At 40.6% G+C, this 26,948-nt stretch overlaps 1 protein-coding gene across 4 annotated transcripts in view; it reads left to right on the forward strand.

The window, feature by feature from the left end:
- Window positions 1-26,948, forward strand: part of LOC111663677 (ELKS/Rab6-interacting/CAST family member 1-like) — a 118,394-nt gene that overhangs the window by 38,441 nt on the left and 53,005 nt on the right. For 3 of the 4 annotated variants that reach the window (XR_002761404.2, XM_023417975.2, XM_023417977.2), the window contains 6 exons: window positions 359-496; window positions 2,286-2,426; window positions 4,274-4,414; window positions 6,486-6,679; window positions 21,262-21,397; window positions 23,248-23,379. Coding sequence is in view for 3 of the 4 variants with exons in the window: in XM_023417975.2 (XP_023273743.1) it covers window positions 359-496; window positions 2,286-2,426; window positions 4,274-4,414; window positions 6,486-6,679; window positions 21,262-21,397; window positions 23,248-23,379 (882 nt within the window). In the remaining variant the exon portion in view is untranslated. Of the gene's footprint in view, window positions 1-358; window positions 497-2,285; window positions 2,427-4,273; window positions 4,415-6,485; window positions 6,680-7,121; window positions 7,233-21,261; window positions 21,398-23,247; window positions 23,380-26,948 lie in introns of all 4 variants that reach the window. The other variant, XM_087177047.1, reaches the window with a different exon arrangement.

Below are 26,948 nucleotides of genomic sequence, written 5' to 3' on the forward strand. Positions count from 1 at the left end.
TAGGCTGTGGTTTTATAGCCTTTATTCATGTATATGTTGTTGTATTTGTCATTACCTCACCAATCATTCTGTTGGTTTCTGATCGTGCCATGGAGCCACGTTGTTATGGTAGACCAAGTGCAGTGGGTACAATGGTAAAATGTCACTATCTCTACAATTCACTTGCAAAGTAGATTGTGGATGTCTTCAAACTCTAGTCACAAGCAGTTACCCCAGTGGACTGCTCTCTGCTTTGTTTTGACTGACTTTCAGACTCCATCAACTTGCCAACAGAATATCTTTTTCTTTGGTAAATATGTGAGTAAAGCATCTACACAAACCATTCTGTCGATGAGTATTTCTCCTTCTCTCTCTGCAGATAGAGAACCTCCAGGATCAGCTGAGGGATAAAGAGAAACAGCTTAGCGGTCTGAAAGACAGAGTCAAGTCTTTACAGACAGACACTTCCAACACCGACACAGCACTGGGAACACTGGAGGAGGCTCTGGCTGAGAAGGTACACACACACACACACACACACACACACACACACACACACACACACACACACACACACGTTGCTGGTCAACCTCAGGTCAACTCCCGAGCAAGGTTACATTAATAAAACCACTATGAGCAAAACCGCCGACCACCCACACAATGATCAAATGACTCTGGATGAATGGAAATGAACCAATAATCACATTGGCTGTTTCATTATTAAACCATTCACAGCCTGTGTTCATAAAAGATCATAATCCTTCCAACACGCAGCCACATGGTGCAAACAGATTGGAACAGAACAAACAACCGTGCCATCTATCATTGTTTGGGTCTAAACATTCAGATACCACCGTCATGAAACAGTCCTCAACCCCCTGAACCAGCAACAGTCTGTTTCATGATTCTTCAAGCTGCTTTAAGTGAGGACTTGACCCTGATTCTGGGAAACCAACCGGTGAGACCGGCACACCACTTTCAAGTGTTTGATGAGAATATATTTTTGTGCTGTTATGCACGATTATGTTACCGACTTGATCTCCTTCACACTTGCACACACACACAGGAAACAGGGCTATTAACTGTCCGGTGACTAATATTCAGGGTGTTGGCTGGATGTGTGAGTGTTGGCAGGACGATGAAGCCGATGACTCCTGCTTCACTCAAATGACTTTCATGAGCTTTTTTTCCCTTCATTTTCATTGTTTTGGTGCTTTTGGATATCTTTCTTGGTTTCTTCCTTTCTTCTTTTTCATCTCTCCATCTCTTCTTCCCTCTCTTTTTTTCTTTATTTTTGTTACTGTCTCACACACATTGTTTTCTATTGTGAGTGTTATGTTTCATAGCAGAGTAGAAATATTATATTAACTTTTACTGTTTTTCTCTTGTGTCACACTTAAATTTTATGCAGAACACCCTGTCTGTTTCAGGCATCTTAAAGTTTATTGTTTTGTTTTATATTTTGTCAGTGCATATAGTATTAATAACCCATACTCCATTGAATATTTGTGTTCTTTAAAATATTAATGTTATGATTTTGCAAGTATGTCTTTATATTGTTTTATGATATAAAAAAATAAAACCAAATCAGAATTTTTTTAATTATTATTATTATTCAAGTAGATGCTCTACTGTAGGTCTCCACACTAATTCACATACAAACAAGCTTTTGTATGTCCATACTTGTGAGGACTGTCATTGACGTAATGTTCTCCCTAGCCACCAACACTAACCTTAACATCATGTCTCTATGTCTTAAACCTCAAAGCCTAATTAAATGTCCTCACTTCCCAAAAATGTCCACAAAACTGAAATCCCTCCTCACAAAGACAGAAGTGCAAGAACTCACACAGAACAGCCAGGACACACTCTCTGGGCTCTCTGTGCTGCTTTTGTGTGTGTGAACTTTTGTACTTTTTCTTGAACTGGCCGCTGTGTTGTTCTATAGCTGGAGAGCGTCTATAGTGTTTTAGTGGTTGTGAATTTTACATCTTGTGCCAGAACGTATTACGTGTCTAAAATCACTGTTGGCCGTTAGATCCTGTCAAAGCTGCCATGTACATAAAGTTTAATGCGACTGTTATTGGTATAGAAACTTGATATTGAGTGACTGTGAATGGCTGTTGGAGTGTATGAGGTGATTTTATTCTCTGTCTGCTTCTCTCTTTCCATCACTCCTTCTCCCTTGCCTACCTTTTTTCTCTCCTCTTCTTTCTTTCTTTCGACTCTTTCTCTTCCTGTCCTTCCAACCTCCATCCCTCTTTCATCCTCTCCTCTTCCACCTCCTCATCCCTCTCTGTGTTTAGGAGCGAATCATTGAGCGCCTGAAGGAGCAGCGAGAGAGGGAGGAGAGAGAAAAGGGAGAGGAGATGGAGTCCAGCAAGAAGGAGCTGAAGGAATTGAGGGAGAAAGTTTCCCAGCTACAGGCTGACCTGGCTGACCGCGAGGTAGAAGACACACACACACACGCGCACACGCACACACACACACGCACACACATCCACATCTGTGCTATAAGTCAGAAAAACACTCTCGCCTCTGCCTCTCTGTGTCCCTGTCAAGGAAACGTGATTGATCTATCACTGTAGAACAGACCTCGAATCCTCCCGCTGTCCGCTTGCTGAAGGACAACAACGATAAAACTGTCACGTTTCCTTGACAACAATATGCAAAACCCACAACCAATGGAAACAGTGATGGGAGCTGAATTCTTCTTGCTGTGACCCCTGTGATTCATACAAAACAAAACAGCAGAGACAGGGAGGGGGAGACAGAGAATGACAACACATTTTCAGACGATGTCGTCTCTTTATTCACCGCAGCACAGCACAGTAGGAAAGTTGCAATTAACCACTTCAGGAAAAACAAAATTCAAAAAAATACTTTTTTCCTTTATTTTGAAACAGCATAACAGAATATATTCGGAGAGCAAGATACACACATGGTCAAATTAAATACACACCTTTCTTATAGTGCTGTCCTGTCATGAACACATACAAAACAAAACGAACAACATCAGGTGTAAGCTACAGCCAGGAGGTGGTTCACATAAAATCACAAATTTGTTGATGTTTTACATTTTGATTTGTCATGTTATTAACAGACAAGATACAGATACATTAGTGAGCTTTATATGTGGTGAGAGGTGGATATTTTACTTTTGGACAGAGCCTGGTTAGCTGCTTCCCCCTGTTTTCAGTCCGTATGCTAAGTTAAACTAACCACCCGCTGGCTGTAGCTTCATATTTAGCGTAAACATGTGTCTAAATCTTGGCAAAAAAGGCAAAGAGGCATGTTGTTCCTTTGTGATACTGGTGAAAAGTCCTTTGTGCCTTTTCTGATTGCTCAGCTAATTTTTGTTATTGTGGAGTCATAATCCCTGTTGCACGCCCATTATATAATTTCAAAAATACATGGGAAAAGTTAGGGAGAAAACAAGAATTCCTCTCTACACTGCTAAACACAGATGTGGGGTTTGTCTGACAACAGCAATATATATGTGTACCTAAATATAATCGGAGTAAGCAGCAAGGTTTCTCTGACCAAAGCCCAGTCAAACATGATGATCTGTAGTCTGGAGTTGGTATTGTCAGTCAAGGGTAAAATTACACGTCTGGGTGTCTGTCCTTCTGGTCCTGCTGGTTTCTGTTTCACTGCCCCTACCAAAAGAGGAAAAGACCAGAAAAGAAAGGGAGTGAGAGACTTCACGGATGGAGGGATCGAGCTGGAAGAGTGAGAGAAGAGACAGGTCATGGGAAAAGGTTTTTAAGAACAAGGGACAGAGTCATTATCCTAACTGTGTAGGAAAACCTTAAAGGATAATTCCAGTTTATTACAACTTAGATTTTGTTTATATTCTTCATCAGCAATAATAATAGTATTTCTGAGATTACTGAGATCCAGTGTGAAAAAAGCCCCAAAGGGACAAGAAACACAAGTTGGCCACACTTATTTGGATGAGAAAGAGAGCGATAAAACTACAAGTCAAACTGTCATTGTAACCAACATTGCAGTTTACTTGCTATATTTGTGCTCACACACAATTTTACTGTGCAGTTAAAGATTATTACCTACATTTCCAATGCATTACCTTTTGGTTTTATGTCATAATAAAGTGGTTAAGAGTAATTACTTTGGTAAATACAATGCTATCACAACTGAAAGAAAATAAGACCCAAGATGTAATACACCTGATGGGGGTTAGTGACAACACTGTTGCAACCTCAGCAGTAAAGTGGTGTGGTGTTCATTTCCTTCATCAGCACTCTCCGTTATGCTTTCTATTCTCTTCCAGACATCGGTGTTGGATCTGAAGGAGAAGGCTTCCTCTCTGGCTTCCTCCACTCTGAAGAAGGACAACAGGCTGAAGAGTCTGGAGATCGGCCTGGAGCAGAAGAGGGAGGAGTGTATCAAACTGGAGAACCAGCTTAAGAAGGTTAGCTGAAAAGACCATCAGTTAAGTGACATAACCAGGAAAAATCTGATGCTTTCACAGAGGCAGCTAGAGCTTTTTTTAGCTACCTGTCATTTGGACCAAAACAAGTTGCCATGATGGATAGACAAGACTTAAGTGATGGTGAAGAAAGAATTGTACATACGGTAGATACCAGTACATACAGTACGGGCAGAAACAGAGTTGTACAGAAGTGGAGGGTTTTAAACGATAGAACCTCTTCTGTCTTCCCTTCTTTGTTTTCCCTTAACTGTTTTCCAAGAGAGGTGTGTGTGTGTGTGTGTGTGTGTGTGTGTGTGTGTGTGTGTGTGTGTCTTCATATCACATATTCTCTCCCACACAGCAGCCCATAAAATGGTGTGTGTGTGACGGCTCGCTGACAGCCTTACAGTCATTTTCACAGAGTGGAGAAGACAGCACCACCACCACACCCTGAATGTGTATGTAGGTCTGTGTGTGTGTGTATGTAGGTCTGCAGGCTCGCGCGCGCGTGTGTAAAAGTATGTGACAAAGAGAGAGAGTGAGAATGTGTATGAAGGTGTCAGTGAATCGCTGGTGTTTCTCTCATTTCATTTGACTTAATTTCTGAGTCTCTTTCTGTTACCATGGATGGAAAAAAGACAGAACTTACAAAAACTGATTGAGATTCTGCATGTGACATTGTGTGTGATGTTTCTTTTTTTCCTTTCTTATTTGTCTTTCTCTCCGTCTCTCTTCTCCTCCACCCAGATCTTCTTATAATATCGTCAGACACCCAAACATTTCCTCTCCACATAAAGACTTGTAAAAACTGTTGTGCACTTCCAAAACTAATAGGGTTTATGTATTGTGGGACGAAGGCGTGTGCACACACACACACACACACACACACACACACACACACACTCACACACAAAGTCAATCTGTCCCAAGAGCAACATTTGCTTCTGGGAAACACACACAGATGTTCTAACCTCTAAGCTGGTTATAACTCGTTTTTTTTTCTCTTTGTTTTATTTCATTTCTTTCTTTCTCTCTTTTTCGGCGTCTTCTGCATCGCTGAGGAGAAACAAGGAAACCACTGCAACTCAGTTCATCTTACTTTTGTGTGTGTGCTTGACTTAGACTTATTAATAACATAACCCCAAACCCACTGAATAACACGCATACACACACACATTTATAATATAATACATTGCTCCAATACTTTGATTTATGACCAGATAACTTCAGAAATAATGACATTCCCATCAGCCTCAGCTGTACTTTGTTTTTAGTGCTGATTACCAAATAGTAGAATGCTAACACGCTAAACTAAGATGGTGAACATGCTAAACATTACCTGCTAAACATGCTGGCACAATTCATTACCTGCTAGCATGTAAACATGCATAACACCTGACAACACCATAATAACACCTGCTACCATGTCATTGTGAGCATATTAGCATTATGGTCAGCCCAAAGCTCCATTGTTAGTACAGACCTACAGAGCAACTAGCGTGGCTATAGACACTTTTTTTCTTTTTTACAGAAAAATATGCTCATTGTGGGTTTTTTTTGGAGAAGATCAATTCAAACTTATACCATCATTTTATGCCTTTACCTTTTTAAAATAAAAATTCAAATGGATTAATACATGTATTTTTAAACAGAAACAAAGGAGCCGTAAAGGTATTGTACATGATCTATTAAAATCCTGCACGTTTCATGATTTTGAGCACAACTGATGAGGCCACATTAAGTTAAAGAGTCTCCATTTCAAATATGGTGCACAGTCAACCTGAGCTGCTGAATGTAATATCTGTGAAATAAAGGTTTGGTATATAAGAGTTTACAAATCTTGTGTCTGTGAATATAATTTTAGTAAAGAGCAATTACAGACCAATTCTACCCTCAAGCAATCTGAAAAAGCCATGTGTCACTTTCATCAAATCCATCCACCATATCCTCAGCACACATGTTGTTATTGGCACATCCTTTTAGTGTGAACTTATCGCTTCCATCAAATGGTGGTCATCTCATTTTGAAAGCTAACGCTTGGTTTATTTTTAATAATTAATTTCTGTTCCAGGCTCAGAGTGCAGCGGCAGAGTCCCAGGCCAGCACTGAACTCTCCGAACGCATCTCCTGCCTGGAGCAGGAAGTGACCCAGCACAAGGAGGATGCTGGAAAGGCCCAGTCTGAGGTGGAACGGCTGCTGGAGATCCTGAGGGAGATGGAGAATGAAAAGAACGACAAGGAGAAAAAGATCCACGAACTGGAGAGGTGAGAGGGATGAAGATTGCATCTCTGTCCTTCCTCTATTAACCTCAGTCAATAGAAAACAACTAAGACTGTCTTTACTTGTTAAAATGATCATTTAATGTAAGAATAGGCTCCTTTTTGTTGTCCATTTTCAATTCAGTTTCAGGCAACACATTGTTGGAGTCTATGGTAATCTTCCCTAAAGTACTAATCCTTTAGTTTTTCCTTTTTTTCACCCCTCCTCTTCCTTCTTTCTTCCCTTTTTTCTCCTTTAATTTCTACCCTAATTTCTTCTTCTCATCATCGCCCCTTCCTGTTTTTTTTCATTTCACCTTATTTACATGTGTGTATGCATAAATATGAATACATTCCGGTCATTCTGTGTGAGTGGATTTATGTGTGTTTGCGTGTGTGTGTGTGTGTGTGTGTGTTTGTATGTGTGTGTGCGCCCATCACACCCCAGAAATCCTTCCGCTTCTCATCTGTGGCGTTCTCAGCAGTCGCGAAAACAGGCCCCTCCCCCTGCTGCATCTCAGCAGCCTATGGGGGGGATGGTGTGGGACTACCTGGGCACGTGAGTGGCTGGTGTCCCTGTCAGTCAATTAGACCGATGCACGACCAAACTCACTTTGCTTGTCAGAGGACGGGATATGAGAGTGCTCTGATAGCAACCACTCCCATGTGGAAAAGTTTATGGAATGAAACATTTTCCTTCAAAAGTGAACTGTGGTGAACAGTTTTATTCAAAGTACCTCAAGTATCAACCACCACAGGGCCACAAGCTTTGATTCAAATATTGCTTGACGGCATCTAATGCATATAGTCACATTCACAAGATGCTTTTACTTACTTTTATATAGTAATTTATCATAAGTCTGATCTTTAATAATGGTATTTATAAGCATGCTCTAAAAGTATTATTCTCAAAAATACAAATCCTTTAGAGCTGAAAGGATTAGTCGTGTCAACTACTGACAATAGTTGAAACAACTGGTTAATCATATCTTTGAATTTTGGACTGTTGATTAAATAAGCAATTTCATGTCACCTTGGGATCTGGGAAATTAATCCTTAAAAATGTTCTGAATTTGATAGATAAAACAATTAACCTGTTAAATGAGAAAATAATCAGCAGACGGATATATAATCAAAATTGTTAGTTGCAACCTTAAAATCATTTTTGGATGTATCACATTTAAAGAAAATGAAAAGTCAAATAAATGTGACTTCTCAAGAGATTTCCTATTTTTGGCAGCCTTTTCCACATGGGACATAGCTGAGTATGTTCACTAATAATCACCATCAGAGAGTTGCAGCATTGGATCAGTACTCGCTAGGCCTCTATTATGGCTTATTGGACTGTTTTCAGATTGGAAAAAAATACCAGTAATCAGCCCTGTTGTACTCTTGCATGTCTGTGCCATCAGCAGAAGTTTTTGTCGTCTGTTATGCTGCAGCAAGACAAGCCAAACTGCGCCCAAAAGTTTGTAAAATGAGGGCACAGTTTGGCAACAGAGTCTTTGCTGTACAGCCTGAAACTCTTTGAGTCTCTGTTCCTGTCAATGATGCAACTCTTTCATTTAGTGGCTCTGTCTTCATGCTACACTTTTGTTTTACTTTCAGCCGAGGATGCTTGACTTGCAGAGTTTAACACACTCTTTTTCTTTCATTAGGAGTCTGGACAGTTCACTATGTTTTTGTCTTGTAATTTCTTTTATAATAACAGGAATGAAATGTTTGTTTCTAACTACTTTTCTACCTGTCTGTGTAATTTTGGATCAACCTGTCTGTCTCCAGCTCTGTATGTCTGCCAGTTTACACTATCTACCTCATTAACTATTATTAATCTGTCTGAACTTTCTGTTTGTATCTGATTATCTGTCTGCCTGCCTGCCTGCCTGCCTGCCTGCCTGCCTCAGTGTTTACCTGTCTCCCTTAATATCTGTTTCATTCTTTCTGTCTGTGTTTGTTGTATGTCTGTTTTTGAGCATCTCTGTATGAAGAGGATTATAAAAATGGGAGCCTCAAGAGATAAAGTCGTTTCTTTAACAAAAAGTACCTCTTAAGGAAGGTCAGAGGTTTTTAGCTCATGGCCAAGAGTTAAATAAGAGCAAAACTATTTGAAGTTTACAAAGAGGTTGAATTAAGTCATTTCTTAGCTAAAGTAATGAGAGTAAATTTGCCTTTGAGGGTTAGATGTGGTTATGAAAATCTGTCTCTCTGTCTTTATGCATCTCTATGCCTTTGATTTCTGAATATGCTGTCTGTCTGCACCATCTCTCTCTCTCTGTCTCTTTAATCTTTTCCTTCATTTTCTTCCTTGGACATGATCTCTATCCACTCCCACTCCAAACTATAAACCCCCCTCTCTCTCTCTCTGCCTCTCCCCGTCTGTCTGTGTGTTTAGTAGTTTGACTGCAAGACTAATGGTTGTTAATGATTTTAGGGAGATTCAGTATTTCCTCAGTGACTCTGTCTGGCCAGTCGAAATAGTAGACTATAAATAATTCAGCACCTGCTGACTTTAAACTAGTGGATTTTAACTGCATATGTGTGTTATTTAGTATGCCAGTAGCCACAGATGCAGATTTACAGCAGTGCTAAGGTTTGGGATAACATTGTAATGTAACTTTATAACCATTTTAAAGTGCAGATGGGTGCACATGTGGGATTTCTTATATCATATGTATTAGAAAGATGTTTCCCTCTCCCAGTGGAGAAGGATAAAATAAAGGGTTCTCAGCAACTTATATTTAATATCTGAACTTTGCAGGCTGCTCTCAGGAAACTGGGAGGTATTAAATTTAGAGTTAGTACTACATGTTTGAGAACTGTATCCTATAATAGTGAAATTGAGATTAAGTAGATTTTTATGAGGAAATTTTAACTTTCCTTTTACACGCTAGCACACACATTCTTTACTGTGAAGGAAGTGGTTTGTAGAGGTTATATTAGAAAGTCCAAGGATATGTGATGCTTTATACATCTTTACGTTTAGAGGTTTTATTTAGCTGTGAGATGTATGATGAGGGAATCTACATCCCTGGTAGATTTTAGGCTGTGGTTAGGCATTAACATGGTGAAACAGTCATGACAAGGGCAGAATTGACTGTTGGCTACGCCTTTAGTTCATGTTGCTATACGCCTGTCAAGCTTTCTGTTTTCAGATGAAACACGTGCAAAAATAACTGTGGCAGTCAGTTTCATTTCTAGAAATTCATTGGAAGTTTGTTTCTATCAGACAGAAGTAGACACCTGAAATGACAAGTGATGCTGGCAGGTTTTATCAGCTGTAGCTAGCCATTTAAGCTAATGTTAGATCCAGAAGTTACTTGTCCCCTGGCAAACTTTTGTATGTTGCAATCTAATGATTCAAAACAAAACTGACGTAAGATCAGACTGTTATTTGATAATGACAGGGCCCGTTCTGCCAGGATACGGTTGCCAAGTTATGATTGAACTATCTGTCTATCTATCTATCTATCTATCTATCTATCTATCTATCTATCTATCTATCTATCTATCTATCTATCTATCTATCTATCTATCTATCTATCTATCTATCTATCACCCACTGCCTCAAAACCTACTGTCAGGCTCCACTGAGACATGCTCTGTTAGTGCTTGTCCACAGATGTTCCTTCAGTGTTCAATATATCCAGTAACTAGGCTTTTTTGAACCTGCAAGCACTGACTCTATAGCATTACGTGTGCTAATACAGACTTTATTCCAAGTCTACCTAACCCTGCTGTGAGTTATAAGAGTTAGCCTCGAGCTAACAGGTATGTCAGAGGAGGATACATTTGCCTATGGCCAACTCTTAGCTTGGCACAGAGGCTAACCTTAGGCTAGGAGTGAGCAACGGGAACATTCCTAATGAAAAGATCAGATGTGGGTTAAATAAGGGTAAAAATCAAGCCTCTGTCTTTCCCCTCTAGTGTAAATCCAGCTGTAATGGTACCAGGTTATTTATTTCAGTAACTAGGATGGTAATTGGAGCAGACTGAGTGACTTCACACTGAGGGGAAATGGAGCTGAAAATCTGCCCTGATGGCCAAAATAAAGGATTTGGATGGATGAGTGGAAAACAGAGAGAGGGAAGGAAAGAGGAAAAGGGAAAGGTAGGTGGTGGTGGTGGAGGAGGGAGAAAAACAGCAAGACAGAACTGCAATAACGGGTGGAGACATGGAGAGAGGAAGAAAAGAACAGGCAACATGGTGGGGATATAGGGAAACAGAAAACGAAACTGACAGAAAAGACTGTGGAGGGAAAAATAGAGAGAAAAGGGGACGGAGGTTTGGAGATATGTAGAATATAAACCAGAGTAATGGGAAATTAGAGAAGTTTATTGCGTGTTATATTGTTCTGTAATGGACAATTTGTCTCTGGCACGCTGTTGTTACTGCGCGTTCCCAGGCAAAAGCTCACCCCTGAGTTTGGGCTTTGCCAGGTTGACCAAACGCATCAGGAGTGATAGTGGGGAATACACGTTTGAGGTCAACCAATTTCAGGAAGTGAATTTCAAATTTCATATCTTTATGTTTGCATGCCGCATGTTCATGTGGCCCCAGCGGGAAGTGAAAGAAGTCGTCTGCGATATCCAGACCACTGGAGAAGAAATAATTCATAGTGATCACACTCTCTGCTTATGCTTTGATTGGCTAATTGCTCACTTTGTATGCTTTGTGATTGCGTCTGTGTGCCCTTAAACGCTTATTGAGGTCATGCTTGTAGAGGTCTTGTTAGGTGAGCAGGCGTCTGGTTGCTGTACTGAAAAGGAGAAATACCTGCATTTGACCTGTCTGTCTGTCTATGTGACTGTCTGCCTGCCTGCCCAGCTGCTTGCTTGGTCATGCCTGTCTTCCTGTCTGCCTGCAGTTTCTCTACATTCCTCCCTGTCTCTCTGTCACTTCCTCTGTCTCTCATCTCTTTCCTCTTTGAAGAGTGATCAAGCTGGCTAACCTAACGCTCAACTCCTGTCTCCCCTCTCACCTTTCCCTCTCCTTCTCTGTCTCTCTCTCCCTCTCTCTCCCTCTCTTTTATCTTTACAATGCAACACTCTCTCCTGCTCTACCCAGTCTTGCCTCAAGGTTAGTACTGCATGCCTATTTTTCTTCTTCCGTCACTGTCTCTCTCATCTCTCTCCTTCATTGTCATACTTCTTGTCCTTGCATCGGGACACTCTCTCATCTCCTTCATTCTGTCATAAACTCTGTTTTTAATCATTCTCATCATGTCTGTCTGTCTTTGAAGGAGACACCTTGACTTTCACTCTGTTCTCTTTCTCTGTCACATTGCTGCCTCTTTGAAGAGGAAACATTATTGTCTCTTCCTTTCACTCTCCATTATAACTCTCTGCCAGTCTCATCACGACACCAGCATTTTTAACTTTAATGCTACCACTAAGTTTAATAACTTAAAATTTGAGACGACCACAGCAAACAAGTAAAAATGTTGTAACAGCGCATCGCCATTATTAACTTGGACTGCGGTGAACTTTTGCTCAGGGGTCTTCTTACTTCTGTTGGGTTTCTGTCTTTGTGGCTCTTCCAGAGAAATCACAGCACATTTTGTTCCTGTCACTACTTTTGTTAAGCAGTTAAGATAGACTGGGATTCAGCTCAAGTTGTGGTGAACTTTTTACACTGTTCAACTCAGATTTCACAATCTTTTTCTGGTCTGTTACCCTGTGTTTAGCTCTCAGAATTGTCATGACCTCAGCAATTAGACCATTAACTTGTTGTGGTGGGGTTTTAAAGGGATAGTTTTACATTTTGGGAAATTAGCTTATTGCCCTTTTTGTTAAGAATTGGAAGATTGATGCCACTCTCATATCTGTAGGATAAATATGTTGCTGGAGCAAGGAGAGGGTTGGCTTAGCATAAGGCCTGGAGACATAGGGAAACAGCTAGCCTTGTTCTGTCCAAACGTATTAAAGCTCACTAATTAAAACATTATATCCCATTGTCATCAACACCCTGTCAGCAGAGACACCAGTCCCTGCTTCTGGCCAAGAAACTGTCCAGCTGGGCTAGCTGTTTCCGCCCATTTTCCAATCTTTACGTTAAACTGAGATAACTGTCTCCTAGCTGTGGTGTTATATTTAATGAACAGACATTAGGAAAGTGTCACAAAAGTGAATATATCAAACTATTCCTCTAAGTATGGTATCATATAGCATTTTCCACATCCCAAGTTTGAAAACTCTTGTCTTTTTCTTCTTTTTTTGACTATTACATTTTCTATTATCTGTGCTCAGAAAGTGACTCTTTAATGAGATTTCAGCATGCAAACCCCAAAGTCTGACTTTGGTCGTTTCAAACAGACATATCAAAGTCATATTGAAATTTCTCTGACCTACACATTGTGATCGACCACATAATAACCACTTCTTCCTTCTGTTTCCTGCATAAATGTGGTGGTCGGAGTGTTTTGTGCGCCCTGCTCTGCTGTAAAGGTCTCCCCAGTGCCAGTTCTCTTTGCTCGTCCTTTCCTTTTTAACTTCTAGAGCCACTGTTCCCCTGCCGTCTTGTCAGCTTTTTCAATACTGTTGTTCTGGTGTTTTGTGATTCAACTCTAGAGGGGGAAAGAAACAAAAGAAAAAGTTAGCATTGCCTTGCTGTCTGGTAGACGACAGAAAACTTCTTTTTCTTCTTCTGTCCTTTTTGTGTTTTTTTTTTTTTTCTCGTCCTGTCTTTTTTTTGTTGTTTTGATCTTGAGCTAAGGAACTCCTCATCCACTGCCAAGTGTCAGACATCAAGGTTTCTGTAGCTTAAAAAGGAATTGCATTGTTTCTTTTGTGTGTGTGTGTGTGTGTGTGTGTATGTGTATGTGTGTGTGTGATCCCTTTGAGGTCCTGTATGACTCTGAGCATTGAGGTTGTGCATGGATTTGTCAGCTAATTGGCGACAACAAGCAGACTCACACACACGCACGCGCGCACGCGCTATCACAGACCATGTATGTTGGTTTTTTTCTTCCACACAGACAAACACACATGCAAGGAGGAATTTGCAAGTTAATTGGTGCCAACACTATGATGAGTACTGAGAGTTATCAAATTAAAATACCTGTATACACACACACACACACACACATAAGGGCTGAGGGAAAATGAAAAACATACTTTTTGTTTACAATTTTGATGAAGAATATTTTTCTGCCTTGTAGTATATTATATTAACCTTTGTATTTTGTAGCTTCATTTCCACAGTGTTTACGATCTCAACAGGTGAAAAAGGCAAAATTAATCATTGTTCTTTCTTCTGACCTTATTAAAATACAGTTTTTCGACAAAGTATTAAATTGTTAACTCTGCCATAAACAGAGCTTTGGGAACATCTGATGATGCTGATGAGTTACATAAATGACCATAAAACAGTGTTTCTATAACAAATAAGGAAATATTTTTTGCTTTACGTGTTAAATTGGCTCTGTGTTAACAACTACGTCCCTTTTGTTTGCCAAAAAGTAATTTACAGACATAGACGTGTTCAGTGTGTTATCCTACATTGTGACATGGGGATCATTAGACCTCTTATGACTAAACTGATACAAAACTCCAAACACAGAAATCACTGACCTCCCACCCTCCCTTGCTTCTGCTCAGTACATTGTATATGACCGTAATGGTTGCAATGGAAAATAAAAACAAAAGGTGAAAAGTAATGATGGACAATCAATTACACAAGGAATGTCCACTTGGGTTGTTTTTTAGGTAACAGACGAGCGGCAGCCAAATCCTGTAAAATTGCCACTATTTGCTCCTCAGAGCATCTTATTCTCTCAGGATGAAGGGTGTCAGTCATTTCTTTGAGCCACAGTCGGTTAATCATTTGACAGAACATTAATCGGCAGACATTTTGATAATTCATTTTGATTTTTTATTCACCAAAGGATTAATCGGAAAATAATCCAGAGATGAATCAGTAATGAAAACAATCAGATGTGGAGCCTATGAAAATCCACTGTTTTTTTCCCCATGTTTTACAGCTGGGGACACCAAACAGACACAGTTATCATTTAAAAATTATGTTTGTAAGCAATTGTTATAGAATTAGGAAAAGTCACAAAGTATCAAGGTGTTAAAAGTTAAAAGGATCATTAAAAATGAAAGCAATGCTACTGTATTGAGGCATATAACAGCATACTGTAAGTAGTGAGACATGCTGATAGTCCTCCTGTACTGTTGACTCTAATCTGGAATTCAAATCAGAAGACGAATATGAAGCTGAAGAACAGAGTGTCAGTGTGTAACGCAGGGACTTTGTCATTTTCCATGTTAAACAAAGACACTGCCAACAACAACTCCAGCTCTCTGTCACATGCTTACATTATTGCTATTATCTAAACACTCTGAGGTGAGTGTATTGTTAGTTCTGAAGTGGCGATATATCTCCTGAATATGATTTATTTTCATAAGGACAGATGCAGTTGAGAAATACATTTAATTCTGTCTGCAGTTTTATCACAGTATTTTTACAGCTAGTTTGGAGTAACCCATACCGTGGCAGTTTACACACACACACACACACACACACAAACACACACACACACACACACACACACACACACACACACAGGCCTCAGCTCCTTATTTACCCCACAAATTTACTGGTCTGCCTGAGGGATTTCCTACAGTCATTCTGCAAATCATAAATTAAGCATTTCTTTCTTTACTCCTCAGAAATGTCCTCCTTGTACTCTAAGTTTTTCTTCCGCACCAGCAGTGGGCAAGACTAAACTATTATGTTTTGATCAGTTTTTTTCTTATGTTTTATAGTTTTTATAGGCTTAGTAAACCAAACCAATATTTCCTGTATTTTCAAAGGAAATACTGAATTCCAAATAGTTAAAAGGAAATCCTTGATGTTAATGTTGGGTGAACTATGTGCAGTAAACATACATGAGGCCCCCGAGCATTTCTGATCAAATATTTATACAGGTCTCCAAATGTAATATTAATATTACCTTAATGTGGGTCCCTGAATATCAGCAGCATACTAATGAGGGAGGCTAAAAAGTTTGTTTTTTTTATTTTGGAGAGTTTGATGTTTACTGAAGTTTATGAGATTGCGTGTGTATGTGTGTGTGTGCGTTTTCATTTTTACCAGCATTTGCAAGCAGTGTTCACTGTTTTATTTTTTTACTTTTTAAGCTTAAATGAAGACTATTTTATGTTAGTGTATATGTGTCTGTGTATGTAGCATATATAAGAGAGAGTGTGTGTGTGTGTGTGTGTGTGTGTGTGTGTGTGTGTGTTTGTGTGTGTATGGTCAGTACATGACGATATTTTTGTGGTTTTGCAAAATTTAGGAAGTTCAAACACACCAACGTACTTGTTGCTGTCAACAAGTATGTTAGTGTGTGTTTACATTAGCACATAATATATGTTTACAGTATATACCACAGTGAGTGTGTTTCTGTGTAAATGGTGAAAAATGGATGCATGTTGTTGTTTTATTTGCGCAAATGTGTGTGTGCTTTAAAAATGTGTGTGTGGTCCAACCCAGAGATTTAATCTAATACAAAGCAGGTTGTGTTCGGAGCGGTTCACAGCATCGTCCCTTGGTGTGAGTGTCTAATTGAGTGTGTGTGTGTGTGTGTGTGTGTGTGTGTGTGTGTGTGTGTGTGTGTGTTTGTTTGTTTGTGTTTGTGTCCTATCAGCACAGTTTCGGTAAATTTGTGCCTTGTACATTTATCCTGCGTGTCAAAGAGTGCAGGATTGTGTGTGTGTGCACTGTGTGTGCACTGTGTGTGCACTGTGTGTGCACTGTGTGTGCACTGTGTGCGTGTGTGTGTGTATATGCGACGTGGTTTCACTGCACATTAGTGTGTTGTGTTTACAGCACTGTGGGTAAAGTGAACTCTCTCGTGATTCCGCCTCCTCCAGCGGTTTGCAGCAGTTGTTGAAAGTGATTTCAGAGGGAGAGTGAAGGAAGTATTTTACATATTAAAACAACTTCAAATGGCGCTGAGCCTCCGCTGAGCAGAGCCACTGAGTTCAACAAGGAACTTGTGCTCCTGAAGGCAACGAGTGCAATCAAAGTGTTTTAGTGTTTAATTAAATGTGCAAAATGAAAACTGTATTCATGTAACATCCGGTTTGTTTGTCAGGACATAAAGGAGGGGAAGTGGAAAGAAAAGGTTGAGCTGACACATGATGTATGGTGTAGAATCTGAACTCATGTCACAGTATCACAGTTACAGGATAATACAGAAATAATATTAATCTGATACTTAATCAAACCCTGTAGGGAAACCCCTCTTTCTCCTGCCTTTCCACATGAGGCCAGAGGTCCAGATGACATAGAGGAGAGTGAGATTCAGTAACTTCCTCGAAGTAAAAATCTATTTATTTAGCATAATGATGCATTTAGTGTCATAAAATCGTAATCAAAGGCAAGTCACTGTCAGTATATTCATCTCTTCAACCCTGACAGAATGACAGGTTCTCACAAAGCATCATTATAAACCTGCAGACTTTAACCTTAAAGTCAACATCACACCGTTTGTACAGATATAAAAGTATAGAAGATATGTCTGCGTAATTATGAGGAAACGTGCATAAAATTATTACAAAGAACATGTAGAATATATCCATTTTATGTAATTATGCAGCATAAAAAATGTCATCTTGTCAAGCACAGTCAGGATAAATATGTGATATTAATATGGAAAAATGAATGGAGCCATTATGGTTGAAGAGTTTACTGTAACTTATTTTTACGTGAGCAGACCTATGACAAAAGACCGAACGTGTTAGATGAACTCCGATAGAAGTGAAACACATAGTCAATCAGCAGACAGATATTCAGCAACTATTTTGAGAATTGAACAATCGTTTTGTGTCACGTTTCAAGCAAGTATGTAAATATGTTCAAGCAAACCTCTGCTGTATTCAGCTCCTCAGATGTGAGGAGGATGTTCTGCCTGTTCTTTTCCTGTATGTTTTTTTTTTAGTATGCTGGTGTTTGTCTTTGAAACAATTTGAAGAAATCCCGTTGGGCACCAGGAGATTGTGTCTAGTTTTATAGAGGAATTGATTAATCAGAAAAATTATCTTAAACTCTAATTTACCTTTTCATCTTATATATATGATATAATATGTGTATTTATAGTGTTAAAAACACAGGTACATTATATTTACAGATGATAGAACATTATGGCGAAACAAAAAAGTTTTTTTTTTTAGAGGGGAGAAGAGGAGTCTGAGGGAAAGTACAGGAGATGGAAGTGACAAAAGAGGGAGAGGCAGGAATCGGGGAGAGGAAAGGATGTAATGGTCCATGGTCAGATGAAAATATTTTATCCGAAGGAAAGGGTAATGTTGGATTTGGAGAGGGTGTGGGTTCGGAGGAAACTGAGCGGTGAGGAGAAGAACATTTGTCCTGATACATTGGCTTCAGGCAAATAAATGATTGCTTTCATGCAAATAATTATAATGCAGCGTGTAAAAAAATGGCAAACAAGTGGAGGGAAAGAGCAGGAGTTGGTTTGGGAGAGCAAGAAAATTCCAATAAGCGGAGAGAGCATGGAGAGGAACTTGCTGTGGTCTCATGCAAATGCGCAATAGTTACCCATGCAAATGATCTGCGTGCTGAAAAGTGATACAGGCAAACAAGTGAGGTTTGAGCAAAACAAGTGTTTAGCATTAGCAAAAGGGCAAGAGGAAAGAGAGAGAGAGAGAATGTGAGTGGGAACTGAGTGTTGAATCAATAGGAAACATTGCAATCTAAAAGTCTATTCCACATGCACATACACTCCCATACATAGAGTAAATGTAGCATGAAGTGGGGAAACCTCAGAGAGCTAACCAGATGGTTGGAGCTTCCTGGAAATCCTCCAATAGGAACATTCCTGCCTGTTTATGACCTGTTACACACTCACACAGGGCGTATAGCACAAAATTGATCCCAAATATTCAAATAACTCGATCCCACATGCAGGGTGCAAACTGAAATCAGGACGCAGCAGAGGAAACAAAAACCACCATGCTTACTTCATTTGCTTTACTGTTTTGCTGATGCAATATGCTACACATGTAGGCCGTTAAAAGATGCACACAAAAACAATACAAGTAAAACCCACACACACACTCGACTCAGATTATTATTTTGTGAGCTTTGAACAGGCCAGGTGCTGCAGAGCAGTTTTGGCCCCGTCGTCGCATTTCAATTTCTCCTCCAGCTTCCCAAGTTTCTCTGGATGGTTTGCAATTGGGCCCCCTGGACCTTTTAGCAAACACATAGAGGATTTTATTTTCCCATCCTCTGCCAATATCATTTCTCAACTTTTCTGGCAGTGATATTGATGTTAAAGCCATTTGATGGATTACTCCCATTATTTTAGGTTAGTGTAGCAGGTAGTTCAAGGCTTAGAGAGACTGGAAAGATGCAAGAAAGTTGTGTCATTAAATATTTACACTCCAGAATATGTATATCACTCTCGGTGTAAACAATAAAACTATTCTCTTATGAATTCACACAGGAGATTGCACTCAAAGGGGTAAAACAGTGAAAATAAAATAAGTGAAACAGCAAACTGTGAGATCGGAGGATTGCAAATGCAACGAGTTAAGCTCGGAGCTTTGCAGAGAAGAGACAAAGGTCAAACGTCATGCGACGATTAGAACCTGTTTACACCTTTGGAAACAGAATATGCAGCGTATGGCTCGTAAAAATGATTTCCCATGAGTGCACATGTTTTGCTGCTGGTGTGAGACGGTGCTCGCTGTGGATTCCCATCACTGGAGGTCTTTTACTGGCAGCTGTAGCGATGGAAGTGGAGAAAATAGATTTATCTGAGAGCCTGTAAAAAGTTATGATAACAGGAACACACGCACATGCATAAACATTTGCGCAGCGCAGGGAGACGCACTGTACACATGTTTAAAAAATGCAAACATACAAAAGACTGGAGGACATTCGCAGAGTGAAAAGACTGACTTTTATTGAGCTTGATTAATTTCTAATGTCTTAGTCAGCAGTTTTGTTTTGTCTTACAAGTGTCTTTGTTGGATGAGTGCCTGTGTATGCACATGTGAGTGTGTTATGCTTGCACATTCATCCTTTGTGTTTGACTTATTTTTCGTTTGTGTCATCATTCAGTAGACGTTGTTAAACCTTACTGGCATTAGCTTGTGTTAGTCCACATCTGTGTGTGTGTATGGAAGGTATGAAAGATCCTGATCAAGTCAAGCTGGTGGTGATAGCTGATAGGTCTGTGACAGAGCCACAATGGCCTCCAGACAGCTTAAACTGGGATTAAACCCTCTCTCCACTCCGCAACCCTGCTGCTCCCATGAGAAATCTCTCTCTCTCTTTCTCCCTCTTTTATTCTTGCTCTCTCTCTCCGTCTTTCCCCAGATGATGATTTAGACTGCTTCCCGACACCCAGTAATCCCTCTCTGAAAAGATCCTCATACTTCCCACTGCTGAGGAATTCTGAAATGTCATCTCGTCATTGATTCATAGCTTTTCATTGAATTCACTCACTGATCTTTACACTATATTGGCCTCGAGGGATTTTATTTCTGCACTGTATTGTGCAGAATAGTTAATCGCAGTGTCTTGTAGTATCATCGTAATGGAACAAACAGGCACTGTGTCCTGAAAGTGTTATGAATATGACGGTTTGACTCGATGTATTAAATGTCAGCTGCGTTTAGAAGCTGCCAGCATTGTAAATACTGGTGTATTCAGCTTATTGCTCTGTGTTTGTGTGCATGCATCTGGGGTCACTGTGGCAGATTTTTGCAGTCAGAGGTGGTTTCCAAGTGCTGTGAAAGGATAAAGGATGAAACTGGTACTTTTCAGAGCTTCACAAACTTTTTCTTTAAAAGAAAAATCTGAAATTCTCTTCAATGCTATGCCATTGCTGCTGAAGATACAGTCTCTAGGTTTTGTAATTTGAGGTTTGAGGATGTTGGATCTGGTCTTTAGATATAGTATGGAAGGGAGGAGGGCAAAGCCAATAATAGTCCTCTTTAAGTTGGGTTATTCAGACATATTTTTAAGGATTTCTCCAGCGTTTATGCCTGTTTCCTGACAGTACTGACTTGACAGGAAATAATGAAAGATAGCAAAGAGGTCACTAGGAAACAAATGTCCCTGTCTGGACTTAAATCAGGGACTTTGTGCTTACATGGTCTGCATCTTAGACATGTAGCACCCTGGGACGCCCTGTCTTATTGAAATATTTGTGCATTTTTTTGGACATACTTGTATTTACTAAATGAATACAGGTCCGTTTGTCTATTTCTGTGTAGCCTTTACTTTTAGATTGATTCTTTGAGTTGAGTTATTGAGACATTTGGATGTTTTTAGGCACATATGTGTCTGTTTCAATCAATATTATCTTGTAGCATATTAACATATAAATTCACTTACTAATATTAAATGATTATTTGTGATGAACTGTGATCCGAGATTTTCACCAGTTGATGTTTGTATGTCTAAAGCTGCTCCTCACACTTGCAACTATAAAATAATTGTCATCCATATTTGGTGATGCATTGACTTTGACTATGGATTTTGTGTGTGTGTGTGTGTGTGTGTGTGTGTGTGTGTGTGTGTGTGTGTGTGTGTGTGTGTGTGTGTAGGCAGATGAAGGACCAGTCGAAGAAGGTGGCCAACCTGAAACACAAGGAGCAGCTGGAGAAAAGCAGGAACGCCCAGCTCATGGAGGAGGCCAAGAAGAGAGAGGACAATCTCAGCGAAAGCTCCCAGCAGATTAAGGTACAGAGGGAGGAAGAGGAGGGTAGAAGCTGTAGGAGGGTGGAGTGAAAAGAACGAGAGGGTGAAAAAACGCGAGAAGGAAAAAGTTTCTCTCCCCCATCTCTATGTCTTACCTTGAATATTGTCTGCTATCACAACAATGCTTCATTGTAAGGTGACAATAATGACAGGGAGCAGCCTGAGGCAATGTCAGACACACTCACTCACACACACACACACACACACACACACACACACACACACACACATGCGATGCAGCTCTCGCTCAGGGAGTGTGTGAGAGGGGGTAACTGAAGAGGATGACTGACAGGGAGAGCAGATGGAAGATGGAGAGGAGAAAAAAATGGTGAAGGGGAGAAAAGGTTGATGAAATAAGGAGGAGAGGTGATTAGAGGAGAAACACTCAACTATGAAGTGAATGCTGTGGGTTTTAAATGCTTCCTGTGGTGGGAGAGCATCTCCTAATTTTCTGCTCAAGTGTCAAGTGACCACAAGATGAACAGTGAATGTGTGGGGTGATGATCGTGACTGCGGTTTTCCCCATATTTCCTGAGATTACAGGTTGTCTCTCACCTCTTCATCTCCACCTTTAATTTCACCCTCTTCACCTTGAATTTCCCTTAAACTTTGCCTGACTTTCTCTTTTTTTTTTTTTTCTCATCCATGCTCCTCTTCCCCCTCCCTCTCCCCTTCCAGTAATCGTTAATCTCAGTGGCCTCTTTGATTAGAGGCAGATGAAAACACTTTCTGTGTGTGTGTGTGTGTGTGTGTGTGTGTGTGTGTGTGTGTGTGTGTGTGTGTGTGTGTGTGTGTGCTCGCGAAAAAGCATATGCTCCCTCTAGCTATGATTGATCATTGGTTTAAGGAGGTTGGAGGTTGTCATTTTTGCATATGTGTGTGGTTAGGAGATGAGCTGATAGCTATGTGAGTCACTCAGACTTATGAGACCGCAGCGGTTACAACCATAACTAGTGTGTGTGTCAGTTGTAAGCTACTCTGCATAGTTTAACCAGCACTGAAGACTGTACATGGAATGTGAGTATAATTTAGACCGTAAATTTAATTCAATGCAATAAGAAGATTTAATTCAATTAAATTTCATCTCAGTCTGCATAGTTAGACACCAAGTAATGTTGGATCTGGAGCAGGATACAGATTCACAGCACATGTGCTGGAGATGCTCTGGAGGTTTGTTCATGGCCACTGTAATGTCTCATCCTCTGTGTCCCACCTGGTCTCCATCAGCTATTCATTCAATTCTAATGTAACCACTGAAGTCAGTCAATTGCCTGGCAGGAGGAAAACAGCTCTTTTTATGAGGAATTGGCAGGAAGTTCATGCACTCATTTTACTTAAAAACAGCTTCATGTGTGATTTCCTGAGTCCTCTGAGGCAGATGGAGATCAGATTGTCTAATTTGTGAGTCTTTTTGCAGCTCACTGCAGTTGCAGGGAGCAGCAGACTGGAATGAGGAGTGGCCAAGGTTTTCAGTCAGGGGACATGTAAAGCAAGATGTGACAGGCAAAGCTGCTGTTACGGGAAACTTAGAACACACTCTGTCAGATATGGTGGATATCAGATCGAGGAAGGTTTTGTACTGTACGTGAGTAAACCAAATGGTTTTCTGGATAGTCTACACTTGAATTAAAAGGTTTTTTTCTGGACCCCTTGATGTAAAGAAGCAAAAGAGTAGAGATAGTAGAGATTACAAGTATCTAATCTAAATAATGATTATGATTGGTAGATGAAATGTTTTTGTAGACTTATTCCTTAATAAATTCTGGGCTAATCAACTCATTCCATATCCATGCTGTCTTTGCACTTACACATTGCATACCTTCTCTTCGAAGGACTCCCTCCGTCAGAAGGAGGATCGCATCGAAGAGCTGGAGGAGGCGCTGAGAGAGAGCGTTCAGATCACAGCAGAGAGGGAGGTGGTGCTCGCCCAGGAGGAGCAAGCACGCACACAGTCCGAGAAACAGGTACTCTCTCCTACGGTGTCTAATAAACACGCAATCGCTTAACGTTGTCTATGATCCCCTTAAATGTGTGAACCAAACCTTTCCTTAAACTCAACCCCTATCAGATATTTATCTGCACACACACTCACACACACACTGTCTTTGTGGGACAGTTACAGTCACAAACATACAAGAAAACATACACGGACAAACAACTTTGTGGCAACGTAAAAAGTCTTTCTGACATAGTTAAACATTGCCATGCCAAAAGTGGCTAATGGCAGCGGCAACACACATGCCCCGTGCCAACTGAGCTCATTCAGGTGTGGCTCTGTATGTGTGTTTGCCCAGTCACTCCTCATTTGGAGGAGAGGTAAATACATCTCTATTTAAAGAACAGCTTGTGTTTTGTGCTCCTCGGCCGGCAACACACAAACAGCTTTTCCTTACACTGAGTGCGAGCCCGACCGCTCCAGTTTGTAATCTGTTTTATCTATATTGAGACAGTATGAACGCTCTTAACGGTGTTAAGGGAGGCTCAGAAGGGAAGGGTTTAGTGGATTCAACCTCAGACCAGTTAGGAGTGTGTGTGTCGCTCCCCTGGGCACCAGTGACTTAACAAGGCCACAGAGATGGGAAATGTTCCTCAGAGCATGGATGGGTTTTGACAAGTGGGAAAAAACAGCGTGGGCCGTAAGGATGAAAAGTGCCCTGAGAAAACACTGCCCGCTGTAGCTGTTGGCACAACAGCTGGACTCCATTGTTATTACTGCCTCTAAATGTTGGCTGTCCTCTCTGGCCTTTACTTACCAGACTACCTCTGGACAGACACATGAAGACAGGCATGCAAACAGATGTTTTACTTTTGAGGTATTTTGCTGACACCTTCATCCTTGGTAACTGTTAGTGAGCTCCACCACAGAATAAGTTCCAGACAGACAGATGCAGTGGAGAGAAGACAGAATGTGAGCAAAGACGAGCAGACAGATGTAGCGCATGAAAAAGACATGATGGACAGACGGAGGCAGACACTCTACGTAAAGGTGAAATGAGGCTTACAAGACAGATTTAGCTTCTCCAGCTCCATGTTCAAACAAGCGCTTTTTAAATCTCTCAAAACTTTATTTCAAATTCTAGTCAAGCTCCTGAAGTTTTCAGAGCTACTAAGTACCACAGGAAACATGATTAAAATGACGCTCGTGATAGGTTGGATTTTTCTTTTGATGTAATGATGCAACCAAAAAGAAATAGCATTTTGGATTTGAATATTTGAATTTGATGCAGCTTTAATGACGGGTTGGTGCAATCAGGGGAAGAATATGTATGTGGTATTGTTGAGTACATGAAAAACACTTAATGGATATTATTCCTTCTCATTTCTAAGAGGAAGAGTGGGAGCACCAGTGGAAACATCCACAGTCACATGCACTAACTATATAAACCTTCATAGTGGCCTAAGAACCTTTTCAAGATCTTCAGCATTTTATAAGCAGTTGCAGAGAATATTTGGGGCCTAAAACTGTGAGTGTTCACAACAGTGAAGATTGAAACAAGTGAAGGAAAGATGAAAAAGTCACGTCCAACATGTTTATCTTCCTGAAGTTGACTGTGGTTTAATTTGTTTAGAGTAATTTATGCCAAGCTTTCACATTTAATTTTGCAGCAATATATTGAAATGGTTCAAAATTCGAGAAGTGGCAGCTTTAATTAGACAGAATGGAGGCCATTTAGGCCAGGACAGGGTGCTGGAGAGCGTCCTCGTCTTCAGATGCTTCAGTGAAGGAGGAAGGAGCAGAAACGTCAGCGTGTGGTGAACGAGTGGCGATGGCAGCCAAACGCTCAGCGCAGTCCTCACCCAACATCAACAACACTAGCTCAGCCTTTCAGCACACACACACACACACACACACACACACACACACACATACACACGTGTGCACTCAGTACGCACAGGCAGGATAGTAATACACAAGACAGCGTTCCACATACATACACATATTTCTCCAGACACACAAACATGGCGGAAAGAAGTGCTAACTACTATTTAAACAGTGCGCCGATGCAGCACAACATACCATTCAGCAGGAGCCAGATGGACGCGACTTTGGTTTTCTAACTGGAAACGTGTCTCTATATACACAAGTAAATTGTAAATAAATATTTTTGTGTCCCTGTTTTACAACTGCGTCACTGCAATTAACCTTTCACATAATGATTTATAAAATGATGACAGAGGGAGAGACAATTTCCTCCCTTAATGAGGACGGCCTGTTCAAAGGCACACACATTGCTTATTATAGTGTTGGCACACACACACACACACACACACACACGCACACACACACATGCAAATGAAGCCAAACCAGGCACAAACACACATGCCATTACTAAATATTGGTAGACATACATAAACACACTGTTCATGTACAGCCATATATTGACAACTCGTATGTTTGTGTGTGTGTGTGTGTGTGTGTGTGTGTGTGTGTGTGTGTGTGTGTGTGTGTGTGTGTGTGTGTGAGTGACTGTCCCATGGATACGGTTCGTCCGGTAAAAATGGTTGACCACATGAAAATATACTCAACCTATTCTGCTAGACATGAGTCACTAGTGTATGTGTGACCACTGAAGAAAGGTGTGTGTGTGTGTGTGCGCGCGCATGTGTGTGTGTGTATGTGTGTGTGTGTATGTGCGTGCACATGCGTGCGTGTGTGAGAAGTGAGTCAACACTATGACACACGCCATCTGTCTCTTCAGAGACCAAACTAAAGACAGACGTTCTCTCCAGCTTTCCGTCCTTTATTAACCAGACAATTTTAATTCTTGAACCCAGTGCACCTTCTTCTCTCTTCCTTTCTTTCACTTTAAATAAATGTGAACTCACACAAACACAAACGCACACACTGAGAAGACTGAAACTGGGGTTGCTGTCCTCCTGTCCTCCAGCTCCTTCTTTTCCAGCCGGGCCTCGTCACTCGTCACTTCTCCCTGCATCCCTCCATCCTTCAGTCTCTACATCTCTGATGTCGGCCAAAGGCCTTTCTCTCCTCCTCCTCCTCCCCTATATCCCTTTCATAGCCTCTCCTGTCCTCTCCTCTCCTCCCCTCCTTTCCTTTCTGTCTTGTCTGGATTGCATTTTTAACGCTGCCTGTGTTTCTGACTGCTCAGTACTACTTACTGCGTTCTGTCTGCACTTTCTTTTATCTGGTTCTCTTTCATGTTCTTAGCATTTGTGTCTCTTGCTTTCTCAGTTTTCCCCTTCTGCGGTACAGTTTATTTTTTCACTTGAGCACTTTTACAACTTTTCTCTTTCTCCTCTCTTTTCCTCTGCTTTTCCTCCCTGTATGTTTGTTGCTTTAATCGTGTCTCCTCGTCTCCTCTCTCCTGTTCTTATCAACTTTGTTTGATTTGTCCTCTTCTTGATTGTGTCCTTTTTTATACCTCTCTCCTACTTTCATACTATGTTATCTGTCCTTCCCTCTGCCTATTCTTTTATCCCTCTTTCCTTTGGTCTTCTCTCACTCTGTCCTCTTCCTTCTCCCTTCTCTCTCTTTTATTTGTTCCCCACTCTCACCCCCCCACGCCCCCAC

Source organism: Seriola lalandi, unplaced genomic scaffold (assembly GCF_002814215.2).
Source record: "Seriola lalandi dorsalis isolate HSWRI2012SDOR001 ecotype SW California unplaced genomic scaffold, Sedor1 jcf7180002054579, whole genome shotgun sequence".
NCBI lineage: Eukaryota > Metazoa > Chordata > Actinopteri > Carangiformes > Carangidae > Seriola > Seriola lalandi.